The sequence below is a fragment of the Limulus polyphemus genome, unplaced genomic scaffold (genome assembly GCF_000517525.1).
Source record: "Limulus polyphemus unplaced genomic scaffold, Limulus_polyphemus-2.1.2 Scaffold8110, whole genome shotgun sequence".
NCBI classification, from domain to species: Eukaryota; Metazoa; Arthropoda; class Merostomata; order Xiphosura; family Limulidae; genus Limulus; species Limulus polyphemus.
The window spans coordinates 3,306-17,152 of record NW_013673720.1 but is presented as its reverse complement, the minus strand read 5'-3'; the positions used below and the strand labels follow the sequence as shown (position 1 = coordinate 17,152).

General features: G+C 32.4%; 1 protein-coding gene across 4 annotated transcripts in view; it reads right to left on the bottom strand.

The window, feature by feature from the left end:
* Nucleotides 1-12,412, bottom strand: part of LOC106475118 (oxidative stress-induced growth inhibitor 2-like) — an 18,518-nt gene extending 6,106 nt beyond the window's left edge. The window contains exons 1-4 of one of the 4 annotated variants that reach the window (XM_022379322.1): nt 12,205-12,412; nt 10,921-10,989; nt 3,172-3,302; nt 1,907-2,098 (exon numbers count right to left, since the gene is read on the bottom strand). In XM_022379322.1, the coding sequence (XP_022235030.1) occupies nt 1,907-2,098; nt 3,172-3,302; nt 10,921-10,951 (354 nt within the window). In that variant the 5' untranslated portion in view covers nt 10,952-10,989; nt 12,205-12,412. The remainder of the gene's footprint in view (nt 1-1,906; nt 2,099-3,171; nt 3,303-10,920; nt 10,990-12,204) is intronic. The other 3 variants (XM_022379321.1, XM_022379323.1, XM_013935817.2) reach the window with 3 other exon arrangements.
* Between the last annotated feature and the right edge of the window lie 1,435 nt (nt 12,413-13,847).

The following is a 13,847-nucleotide window of genomic DNA, read 5'->3' as shown; positions in this document are numbered from 1 at the left end:
TGTATATATATATATATATATACATTAATTTAAAACATTTACCAAATAAAGAGCAATTATAGAATATTTTACTGCAAAACACTTTGAATATGAATAACACTGTGTGACTTGAAACTATACTACATTTAACCTTAGATGCATTTATTCTAGTATACATTATGTTATGCAGATTTAGCTCCTACTTGATAAGATTTAGTGTAAATGATTTCTTAGAAAGCTTAAAATTAAGACGAATTAATATCATAATGAAAATTATGATGTATAATAATAATAATAAAGGGATATCAAGGTTAATAATTGAAAAATGAATAAGATAATGTTTTGAACACAGCAGTTTTTTGAAGTTTGAAATATTGCTTCAACATTATCTACTGATGATCTAATCAATTTATCACTGAAATCACATAACGTAAATTTACAGACAACAAGAGACCTTTTGGTCCATCTGCGCCACCCCCATTCATTACACTTAAAAAAAACAACCCTCAAAGCTTGTCCTTATCATTAAAATCTTTATCAAACCTTTCTTTAAACTCCCTTAACTCTACTGCATCCACCAAGTCTGAAGCAACCCACCTCACAGGCCAACCAGCATGTTAAAAAATATAAAACTGTTCGAGCCAAAGATGACTCCTATTTTGCCAAAATTTATATTTGTATCCCCCTAGTCCAACCACTCTCAAAGTACAAAAAAAGATGATGCATCAACGATATCAGTTCCATTTAAAATCTTACACACTTCAATCAAATCCCTTCTTAACTCTTCTTTTTTTCAAGGGAAAACAATTTCAGAGAAATCAACCTGTTCTCTTACAAAAATCTTTTCATCCTAGTAGCCCTCTTCTGAACCATTTCCAACAGTTAAATGACTTTCCTAAGGTAAGGTTCCCAAGACCGATCACAATACTCTAAATGTGGCCTAACCAATGACCTATACGATGACATTATAACCTCTATAGACTTATATTCAATATTTATGTAGATACAACCTAAAATCCTATTTACACTACCACTCATGACAGTACATTACTTGGATGGCTTAAAAGACTGTCAACCACAACACTATAAACGTAGTTACCATAAAAATTACATTTATAATTTAGATTACAACCCACCTTCATTACCTTGAATTCATTATAATTAAAAGCCAACTCACTAAATAGTCTAAATACTTTTGTAAATCAACAGTATTTTCCTCACAATTAACAACACTCAATTCCTTAATATCATCAGCAAATCCAAGTAATTCAATGAGCGTTCCTTCATCTGTCATTTTGATGTAAACTGAAAAGAACAAAGTTTCTAATCCTGAGCTCCGAGGTACCCCATTGGGACGTTATTCTGGTTTGTCAGAACCCCATTTATAACAATTCTCTGCTTATTTCCATTCACCCATTTTTCTATTCAATGAGCCAGCTTATCCCCAATATCTATAAATGTCACTTTTTAACAAGACTTATGTGGCACCCTATTAAGTGCTTTTTAAAAATCCAGATGCATCAAATCCACACCCTTACCCTCATCAATATAGCAGTAACTCCTTCAAAGAATGTCAAAAGGTTAATAAGACCAGATTTTCCCCTAGTCAAACCCAATTGACTATCCAACAAAATTTTAAACTTTGTTAAATTATTTTGAAAAGCATTTTTATCAGATTTTAATAAAATATTTCCGTTACTGATGTAAGACTAATAGTCCAATGATTACTATTTTTTTCATAGTTTCATATTTTTAACTATGTTTTAACTGTAAATAACTGACGTGAAAGAGTGTAATATATTACAGATGATACATTACTAATGCCATAGAATTTTGTGTACAAGTTTTAACCTTCTGGTCAGTCTGGTTTCTTTGACCTAGTCCATTATGTTTACACAAGTTTTAATTATAATGTGAAACATTTCACCTGCCATGCTCCACCAGGAGGTCCCTTTCCTAACACCACATGGTCAATCTTCTTGCTGGGTTGATAATACCAGCTCAGTACTGATGGTTGCTCCACACCCAGGTCAGCATCGGGATGACTGAGAGCATCAAAGAGTAGAGACACAGGATTGTTGGACCGGCCTTCTAGTCCTTCACTCAGCCACTGCAGATCCTATATTAAGCAATTGTGTGACAAATATTTTGTCACCTTCACTGACATTGCAGTATCATTGTTACATTCACTACAGTTTATCTACACGTCACATATCCAACTACACATCACATTACTAGCTTCACTGTAGTACATTAGTATACAAGTCACTTTCATCACATTTAATAAAGCCTTAAGTATACCTGAATTAGTAAAAATAGTCAAGAAGGAGGAATATATTATTTGTTTGAGGTATCATGGGAAATAGTTCTGAAATGTTCCTATACTAGTTAACACATAAGTTTTGGTTACTGACCATAACAAAAAAAATCTCAGGCTTGTGAAACTAAAGAATATTAAATATTTTATATTCATTTGTTTAATTATTAGCCCTGTGCAACACCTATAATGCTAAATATTAAATATGTGATAAATACATTTCCTATCAGTATTGGCTGGGAGTATTCACTATGGTCCAAAACATCCTCTACTGACAAGTGCTTGACTTTATAAAAATACATTTTTGGGACTGACATGGTAGAAGCATTCAACCATTAACCTTTAGGTTGGGTTTAGTAAGGTTCTCTACACATGGTGTTGGTTATTATTATTGTAATTTTATATGGTGTAATTTCTTATTTTTAAATTATTCATTATTAAATTATTCAAGTATAAGTAATAAAAATCTCATATAAACATCAGGTAGATAAAGACTGAGGAAAAACATTTGCTGAGCTCATAATATACATGTACAGCTAGAAAACAAACATCAGTGTCAATGGCATAAATATCAAAATTTAGTGTCCTGTAATATAAAACACAAGAGTAATTAAGAATTTTCAAATTAATTTTAGTACAATACTTCCAAATTTATAGATAGTTTTAAACTTTTAAAAACATTTATTATAAACTTAATGCTAAAATGTACATCATATAAAAATTTATGAAGTAAAAATCAAGATCAAGGTCTAAATACATCTGTGAAATAAGTTACTGTGGCAATTAATGTTACATTTATGATGAACTTCATCAAAGAAAGTAGCATTTCCCAGTGAAACTTATAATTTTTGTAATATGTAAATAAGTATACACACCATGTCCACAATGGATTGCTGTAAACCTTCCAAACGATAGTGTAAGAAACCAACTGGATGGCTTTGTGCAGTGTAGTAAGGCATGTTACCAGCCAAAAGATATGATAAAGTGATAGCCGATGGTCCGTTACCTGCATAGAAGAACAAACAGGAAGAAATGAAATTAATTTGAAAAATCAAGTGTATTGCCTTGTATCCAGAAATAATTTGCCTCTTTCTAAACTTAGCTATAAACACATAAACTCCTGTGAAATATATAACCTGATTTCATATTTACAATACAATACGTATGTAGATTTTACGGTTTAGTGTGATGTATAGAATTTAACTGCACATATTCAATGTACTTTTGTTTGATCTTGTGAAGATGGGGAAAAGTTTCACATGCTGTCATAATACACAACATAATACAGTCATACACAACAACAACTAAGGAGGTTTAACACCTTGATAGTATCAAGTTTTCAAGCATATTTGGTTAAAACTTTTTCGGAACACAAAGTCATTTAAGGATACTGGCCATAAAATCTCACATTTTACATTATAGGAAAGAAAAAATGCTATATGTTAAAACAAGAAATAAAAGATATTCATTAAAAACAGACAACCTTAAAATGTTTAAATAATATTACATATTTGTTTTTATTTCAAGATAAACTTAAGGTTGTGGATCACCAGGCACATGGATATCCTACACAGAGGTCAGTTAGTGCCCATTAACTGTGGATATGAAGGGTATACTTTAACACAAGGTACATGTTTGTGCTTCTCTCTCAACTCTGACCGAGTTCATCATGAAGAAAGAGTCAAGATACAGTACATACAGTCATACACAACAACAATCAAAGTTACAAACAGTCCAGAGTGAGCTCTCCTGTAAGCTACACTAAAAGAAAGTTAAATGTAAAGTTGAAATAAATCCGATGTTAAAAAGAAACAACAAAAAAGAATGCTAAGTTTAAATCTTATGAAAAATATAAATAACACCTCGCTCAAGTATAAAATCTAAATAGTGTCTAAAATATTTTCAAAATCTGTCTGAGAGGAGGTAACCTGGTTTAAAATACTTAAAACAGTAACATTAACAAATCTGGTTTCTTTATACAACTGCAACTTGCACACATGACCTTTTCCCACTGTTATCTGAGTGAAAGGGTATGGCAGCCCCAAACCATTATCCAATTCATTGACAGAAAAGATAGCATCTATCTCAAAGTATCACGAGTTAGCTTTCCTGTAAGAAAGCACACTAATTGCCAATTAATGGACCCATACCTCATATGCATCAGAGAAAGGAAATTTAATTTATTTACTTAATTTGAGTGACTGTCTGCATCCAATCTAAACTGAAAAAAAAAACAAATACAGAAATTAAAAAAAAAAAATTTAACTGAAGGGGCAGCTAATGCATGATACAGTCCTGTACCAAAAGATAAAATGATAAAAAAAAATACTGTTTCTGATGTCATATATAATACATTTTTTTAAATATACCTTATTACTGTTTTGTACAAAAAGGTAAAATGAAAAAAAAATGCTATGTTTATGATAATTTATATAAAATCTTTTTAATATTATAACTTGCTAACCATTTTTGGGATTGTATAAACTAACAAAATTGTTTATACAATGTCAATTCAAGGTATATTAAATTAACACATCTGAAAAATAAGTAAGCACTATCGATTATCAAATAATGTTGCTAGAGGAAATTATTACTTGAATTAGTTTTCATTCCTGTTTATCTATCTATGTGGTAATGAAATATCTTATAATTCATTATCTTTGTTGTAGATTGTCTACAGTTTCTTTGAGTGTGATGTAAGAGAACCAGACTGCCTAGCAACTTGCAGTAACAATTAAACTTCCAACTTTGTTTCGTGAAACATTTGGATATCTGTATTAGTTCACGATACAAATTAAGAAAACGTATTTTATGATGATGAAAGTTAATTAAATCTACTGGTAGATAATTCACTAATATGATTGAAAATGTGGTTTAACTCCTTAAACCTGATCAGACACTACCCGTGTTTGGCCTAAAATCCCGATTTACCCATCGAAAGGTGATTGAAAATGTGGTTTAACTCCTTAAACCTGATCAGACACTACCCGTGTTTGGCCTAAAATCCCGATTTACCCATCGAAAGGTGACAGCGTCCAATAATATTTATTTCTCTTTGGGTGACAACTAATCCAAACCATGTTATAATCCACCTTTTATAAACAGACCAGACATTTTATAAGGTATGGTGATAATTATTAGGACATCATGAAAATAATTCTGGCAGAATGCAAAACAAATTATGGGTTTAACAATTTAACTTCCAAAAAATCCACATAAACTAAAGGTGTAATTATATATTTGCTGTGTACTGATAGTATTTGTGGTGGTTGTTCTCAAAAACAGCTGATGAATGAGCAATTAGTGGTGTACAGAAACAGTCAGAAGCTAATTTTGTGTCTAAGAACAAACTACATACTTTTCCTACATTGCCTAACACTAACAAATGAGCGCTTGTCCAACCAAAACTGAAACCATACTGTAAATTTTGTATCCCTGACCATGACAGAGCAGAATAAAGTGTTAAAGGCTACCTTGTAATAAGTAAAAGGTTGTTAACTGTTAGTACAGTCATGATACTGTATGTACTTGATGATGTGAAATATGGTTATATAGTAGATATTTTGGCTCCTGACACAGATCTTTTTGTCTTAGCAATTTTTATGTTTCATCAATAAGACAATATCAGCAATTGTGACCAGAACTGGATTCAAGCACTGGAAAATTGCTTTTAAACCAATTTTCTAAGCAATTGGTCCTGATAAGGCTGTAGCCCTACCATGTATCTTTTCAAATTTACTGGTCAGAATATATGGTAAAGGAAAAGTGGGTTGCTGGAATACTTTGATTAGACCTTTGAAAAGGATCCTGATTTTGCTGAACTTGGTAAGACAATATCTGTGACCGATACGACCAACCAAACAACAGAAGAACTTGTTCATCATCTATATATATAGGTCAAAACAACTGATTTTTCAAAACTGTTATGACAACTGTTTAAAATTTCTCAAGTTAAAGCAAGCCGCTCTGTTGCAGCACATCTGGAGGGCTGCATATCAGTCTATGATGTAGCTCATGCTTGATTGTGCTAAACCTTCTCTTCCATCATCATGCAAGTATGGATAGAAAGAAGAAAATAATACATAAGTGAAAGAAACTACGATGTTGAAACCTGCTCCACAGATAGTCACTGCACTTGTGTACTGCAGCTGCATCCTAAAGTGTACATGCTGTAAAACCAAACTTTTATGCACAGAGTTACGTAAATGTAGAGTGAATAAAAAGGGCTGCGTACACGCCATGCTGATCATTCCAACATATCAACAGACTTACAATTTTATAGTGATGAGGAGGAAATTTTTTAGTAATTCAGCAATAAACAGTAACATTTTTACATGGAACATAGAATTGTTTTCCTCAATTACTCAAGGCTCGATGTTTTCAATTGAAGTATGTGTTATAGCAAGGTGACCATAAATGTCAGGTGATCAAACCAGGACACTGTTAAGCATCACTCTGTCTAGATCTCATAGTCTAATGTTCAATGTAAGTGGTGGGAAAGTCCAAGAACATCATATCACTGACTGATCATGTAACTGTTGAAGTTACTTCAACAGGCCAGTAGGGTATCATTTATATTGTTCATATAAATTTAAAATCACACTTTACATTAATGTTGGTTAATTTTTTTTTTATTTTTTGTTTCTAGTTATTACAATATTAGCCAAAAAGTAGATTACTAGTTTTAAGGAAAACTTGGAATTTTTAGGTAAATATAGAGTTACTTAACATAAAAAAAAAGTAAGTTAAAACTGGGACATTTGATATGTCCAAGAAAATCTCTTCAGGACACCAGGACAGAGATGTCCAAACCAGGACTATCCCAATCAAACAAGGTCATATGGTCCCCAAGGTTATACTACAAACTGAAATGCCCTCCCACACTGCCCCTTAGTATAAAAACGTTTACCCTAAAAGTTTTGGTGAAATGACCTTCAACTGACCTATATATTGTTCCAAATAATCTGGTTAGTCTCTTCCAGACTGGGTTTGTCTCAGATTAAGTCAGAATATTAATATATTACTACTAGCTTTACTTCATTAGATGCATATACATGTAAATGCACTGTTTAATATTCTTATATGAATTATTTTTATAAATTCCTTAATTGTTTACTGCACTTACAAGTCTATTCTTTATCTAAAGCATTAACTACAAACAGGTAAATTAATAACCAATACATATCTAAAAATTCTTTGCAAAACAGCATTGTTTTAATGCTCAGTATAAGAATGTTTAAAAAAATCAACTTGTTTTGCTATATTCTACCTTAATTAAATGACCTTTAAGTCACCTTGAAACATTTTTATATCTTCTCCATGTTTTTTCTACCAAAAATCCTATATGAAGTGAAAATTATTATTACAGATTATTGTCTCTGTACATTCATGGATCTTAATAATTTGAAGCCCCCCCAAATGACTCAGTTGTAAATCTGAAAGCTTATAATGCTTACAATTGGCATTCAAAACCCATGGTAGGTAGAGCACAGACAGCCCATTGCGTACCTTGGTGCTTGAAAAACAAATAATAATAATTTGAGTTACAACCAACTTTGATGACTTTCAAATGATTTTGCGATTCATAGGAAAAATTGTACATGTTTGAATCTGCCATGATCCAAGGATCACTAATTCACCTACAGTAATAAAATATCATGGTATGCAATGGTGTAATGCTAACTTTTGTTGTGCAGGATCCCTGCCAAAATTTATAATGCCACCACCAGGGTAAAGATCTCATATTCAAAACCTAATTTCTATTTTTATGAGTCCATTTTAGATAGAGAAATAAATGCAGCACTGATTATTTGAGAGTAATTACATTAGTACTAACTGAATACACATGTATTGCTGAGAGAAAACGTGCAACTCAACTTCACAGCGAGTTAAAAAAAAAACAGCTGAGTATCATATAAAAATCACTACTATTAAAACAAGTTTTAAAAATACATATCTTAGTAACTTCTTACATTTTTAGCTGCACTGCAGTATCAACAACGTTTTCACTTTTAGTTTTGTAATGCTTTGTACACCTTCTGTTCTGCTAACACGAATAATTAAAAAAAAAGCTACCTTCACTGTATATGATGTAAATAATAAGCCATTTAAAAATATGTGCATTTTAAATATAGAGTATTTACTGGTCAAATATGGAAATTTTTTAAATATTCATGATAAACATATTTCTTATAGAAAGAAAAGAGTGGCTACAAATAAAAAAACAGGTTGACTCACAAAGTGTATAAGAGAAAAAATTAAAGAAAAGCATCACAAATTTAAGAAATTTAAATTGGCTGATATGATGAAAGATTTAGAAGGTTATAGAAGATCAAGAAAGTTGGTCCAACAGGAAATTAGGTAATCAAAAAGGATGTATGAAAAAAAGGTTGACTGAAAATGTAAAAATTAACAGTAAAGATTTCTTAAATACACTATGGGGAAACAAAATGTAATGATGGGGTAGGACCCTTGAGGAATGATAAAAGAAGGTTTGTTTCTGATGATTATGAGATGGCTGGGTTATTAAATTTTGCTTTTTTCTTCTGTTTTTACTAATGAAAATGTATGCAGTATTCCACATCTTGAACAGTTGATAGATAGAAACAAGATAAAAAAAGATGACTGCATTAATTCTGAGGTGGTTAAGAAAAAATTGGGAAGTTTAAAAAAATGATAAGGCTTCTGCTCCAGATAACATTTCCCCAAGGGTTTTTAAGGAAGTAAGGATTGGATATGTAAGCCACTTGTTACTATTTTTAAGTAATAGTAAGAATAGTAGAACCAGGAGACATATAAATTTTGGCAAGGTAGGAGCCATCTTCAGCTAAGACAGTTTTATTTTTCTAACAGGGTGGTGGCATCTGGAATGGGTTACCTTTGGATATTGTGGAGGCAGTAATGTAAGTGAGTTTATGAGAAAGCTTGATAAATATATAAATGATAAGGGCTGCTTTAAGATTTTTTAAAAATAGTTTTAGTTCAGTTTAGAGGATGGGACAGCTGAGATGTACCAATAGGTCCCTTGTTGTCCCTAAACATTATGTTATGTTATAATTGTAAAATGCATTTTACTAAGTGTTTAATACTATACTTATGTGTGTTAATAAGCATGTGACATAGGATAAAAAACATTTCAATGTTTTAATGCTCTGACACCTGCTCTTGAACTAAAGCAGTTGCACAGTGCTTGATGTCAGCTCCTGAGGAAAAAGTGATAGTGTGTGTGTGTGTGTGTGCTGGACAGTCTGACAGAGCTCTACCAGTGGACATTGGGGGGTCACAAATAGCCAGTATTTGGTTATGCAAAGAATCTAATTTTGGGCATAAATTGAATATTTTATTTATTTACATACATATTTTTTAGTTTTTGAAGTGTCAGGACTCAGCTCCAATTTTAGGTTCTGGAGCAATGCTCCAGCAGCACTACATCCCTTATAGTAAGGAACATTTGTCTGCTTTGGTTACAATTACCCCTGAACTATAATGTACATTATGACATATACACATGTAAAATATATCATTTATTCAGATGTGTGAAGTGTAGAATCTGACTACACAAGTACACTATACACCAAGTTCAACTTTGTATAGTGTACAACTGGATATAATTGTAACATTTATCCAGATTTGTATATAATATGACTATTCAGGTACAGTGTTAAACCTAAAACATATTTTTAAATATTGTTTTTATACAACTATGTTCTCACTCTTTCATCACAAACCAGTATTTCAGGTTTTCCAACTTTCTTCTTTGAATCTTTTGGTAATAGATAATACAAAAACACACTAGTTTACATGCAATAACTAATCAGACACTGGCCAGTTGGAAACTTCAGTAGGTCAATAATAAGAATAGTCACCCCTTATAGTTTATTATACTGCTATATAGGGATATACAATCAGTAAGTTTTGTTTATAAGCCAAATGCTCATTTATATTAAAAAACTTCTACAGTCAGCCTTTTCTTTTTTTTTTTTACAATTCTATTTTTTTTTAACATTTCTGTAATGCAGGTTAGATTATGAAAGATCACAAAGACAGGTGTGGTTACAAACATAGTTATACTTCTCCACTAATACATAATGAATGAAAACCTTTATCATTGAACAAACTGAATTGATATCACTTTAAACTGCAACTCTTAGCTGTTTATGGTATATTTTATGACTTGCAAGCCAGTGTGAGCTCATATGATTGTAAACCTTACAATACAAAATCTGCTCACAAGTGCATGATGAGAAGCCTCAGCATGAAAGTGGAATACAGAACTACCTGTACTATGTAACTGTACACGTGACTTTATAATCCTTACTTGTCTGTATGTGTTTAGATCTTCAACAATGACTAAGACTGTCATATAAAGCACTTGATATATTGGAAAAAAATCAAAACTGGTTGATGAAAATAATAAAAAATAACTGTTGTAAGTAATAATTAAACTTTTATCGTGTAAATGTCAGTGTGCTCTGTTAAAATACTACACAATTGTACATATATGAAACAACATTACATGTAAGTCACCTGAAACAAAGGTAAACATTTTTACCAATAAATGAAACAAAAAAATTATGTTTCACTATCACACTGATAACATTATGAAGACATGAAAAACTACTTACCAATAACAACTGCATCTTTATACACTGCCATATTCTGTCCAACCCTCAGTAAGAAGTTGTTACAAATACCTGAAATACATTAGTCTACATTCCTTACTTGTACATATTAAGTCAAAGCACATAAAAATGTATTATAATAAACTAAAAATCAAAAAATAAATTGTTTTTCTAATGCACATGTCTGTAAAGAAATATACAGAATAAACTAAAGATTTAAAATTTTGACAAAATCAGAGCTGTATCATTTGAATATTTGAGAAATCCAATCCCTGCCAAATCTTGTAATCTATATTTTCTATATTTGGATGACAGTAGCCACTGTATGTACTCTTACTTTTTATGTAATACATCTGGTATTTATTCTTTATGGACTTCAATTTAAAATAACCAGTGACAATATTTCTACTACTGCAAATAACTCAGAATTCATGCAGTCACCAGCGATTGTGTTCCTGGTGATTCATGCAAACCAGAATTTACAAGGTAACAAGTAAAGTGTTCCTGTTGCTTCTTGCAAACTAGAATGCACACAGTAACAAGTACTGTATCCCTGCTGCTTCCTACAAACCATAATGTACACAGTAACAAGTAATGTGTCCCTGCTACTTCGCACAAACCAGAATGTACACAGTAACAGGTAATGTGTCCCTGCTGCTTCGTACAAACCAGAATGTATACACTATACAGTAACAAATAACATGTTTTTATGCTTCAAACTTCAGGGTGTGTTTATTCAGATTTTTTTCTACATCGTCTAAAGTTTGTATTGTTCTATACACACCAGAATGTCAATGGCAATGATTGTACATTTATCAACCAAAAGAACAGCACATACTGTCTAGAAGGTCCACATTCGTCAGTGGCAGTGTCACTACCGTCACTCACTCAAAATACATTACACACTTTCCACGATGTCCATAGTATATCTAGTAGTAGTTTTAACATATATCTACATTTCCGAGAAAAACTATTACTATTCACGTATCTAAACGTGTATGTATAGACTACGCAGTCGTTGATAGTAAGTAACGGTACTCTGATTATTTTCTCCAGAGTCCAACTCCAACTATCAAGGCAGAATGTTCACAACAGCCCCAGTGTCGTACTCCCGGTAACGCTACGTTTTCCTACTACGCTTTTGGATTTAGAGACGACTATTTTAACAATTTATTTGGAATTACGTATTTCACTGCGATTTAATTTGTAAAGACACTGAAAAACAGAACCAAAGCTACCGAATCCCTCTAAGTTCTAACTACATCTTAATTTAACATTTTCCCTTACAAGTTACCTGACGTAAAAGTGTTTACTTCAATTCGGGCCGGTGCCTCAGACTTTTGAACGTGAACACTTGCTCCTAAAGTCTTACTTTAATGTTTATCCTCGCACTGTCTGCAAACTGCCAGATGCTACCCCCTCCTATCACCAAGGCCAAACGGCTTATACTACCATTGCTTTAAATAAAATTCAGCATTAGACCTGAAAGATTACATCACCCAATGCAATCGTCTTCTGTGTCACATGACAAATTACAAGTTCACAGGCTCTTCTCCGCTCCGCCTACTGGAAACACTACCAAGGACAAATGAAAACCTAAAACTCATTCTGCTTCGGGGAAATATTTTAAAAGCCTTGAATATGAAATTTAATGAATAAATCGTTAAGTTACCAAATAAACACACTATTACAAATGAACATAAACATCTAAACTTTTTGAATAATTTTTCCCATCTGATAAAAAGAAAACAGTTAGTTATAAAAAAAAGCATATATTCATACATATACTTTCAGTTTTAGTCCTGTCCCAGATTAAGTCAAAGTTTAAAAATATCATATATATTTATAAACAAGCCCTCCGGTGAGACAGTGGTAAGTTTCTGATTTACAACGCTAAAATCAGGAGTTCGATTCCCCTCGGTGGACACAGCAGATAGCCCGATATGGTTTTGTTATAAGAAAAAAAACAACAAAAAAACACGTGCAAACAAAACGCAGCTAGGCGTGAATTTAATCTCATAGATATTGTTACGACAGTGGAAGTCACGTGACTCTGGTAACACGTGATGAGTTTCTAGAAGGATCGTGAAGGCCCGCGTGTTTGCCAGATGTATCTATTTCAGTATATATAAGCCCGGCAAAGGATTGCAGTTAGACAGATATAGAGACAGATAATCGAGTCAAGTCGTAAATAAAATGCGTGAATCGTTGTGAATTCTAGCGTATGTTGAAGTTAAACTGACTGTGGAAATTCTGTGTATTGCAAAGTTGTATCGAGAAAGAATAAACTAGTTTTAATTAAGAAAGAACTTGTATCGCTGAAGTTTCTCGGAAAGAATTTCTACGGGAAATTAACAAACGAACATAGACGTAACAATATGTAATCTCCCCACAACCCATTGACTTAATACCACAGAAATATAACGACCTCACTATGTACACAACGTTTAACGCAACGATTATATAGAGGTAACAGCAATGGTACTAGAATGGGCTTCTACATGGGAAAGTGAAACTATGGGGATTCTGAGACTACAAGAAAAAGTAAAATATTTAGTCAGCCTGCTTATTTCTATATCCATCTTGTTGTAAGCAGAAAGGAAAGAAAAGACGGAAACCTTTCAGACTACTAGACTTTTATAGAAGACGGTTTCTAGAACTGGGTGACACAGTGATGGATAACTTTAAAGTTGAAACGACAAAGTAAAGTATAGGTCGACATTAGATACAACGAGAAATAATTTTTATGATTATTTTTGCTAAAAGCCGAAATTCTGCTGGAAATGTCAGTATAGTTTAAGTACGTGGATGGATTGGTATTGTTGCGTCAGGGATATCAAGTGACTATTCTCACGCCCTCTGCTTTCTAGAACTATCCTGTACCTTGGCGAATGCTCTAGTATTACTAGATATAGGTAGTACTGGTATAT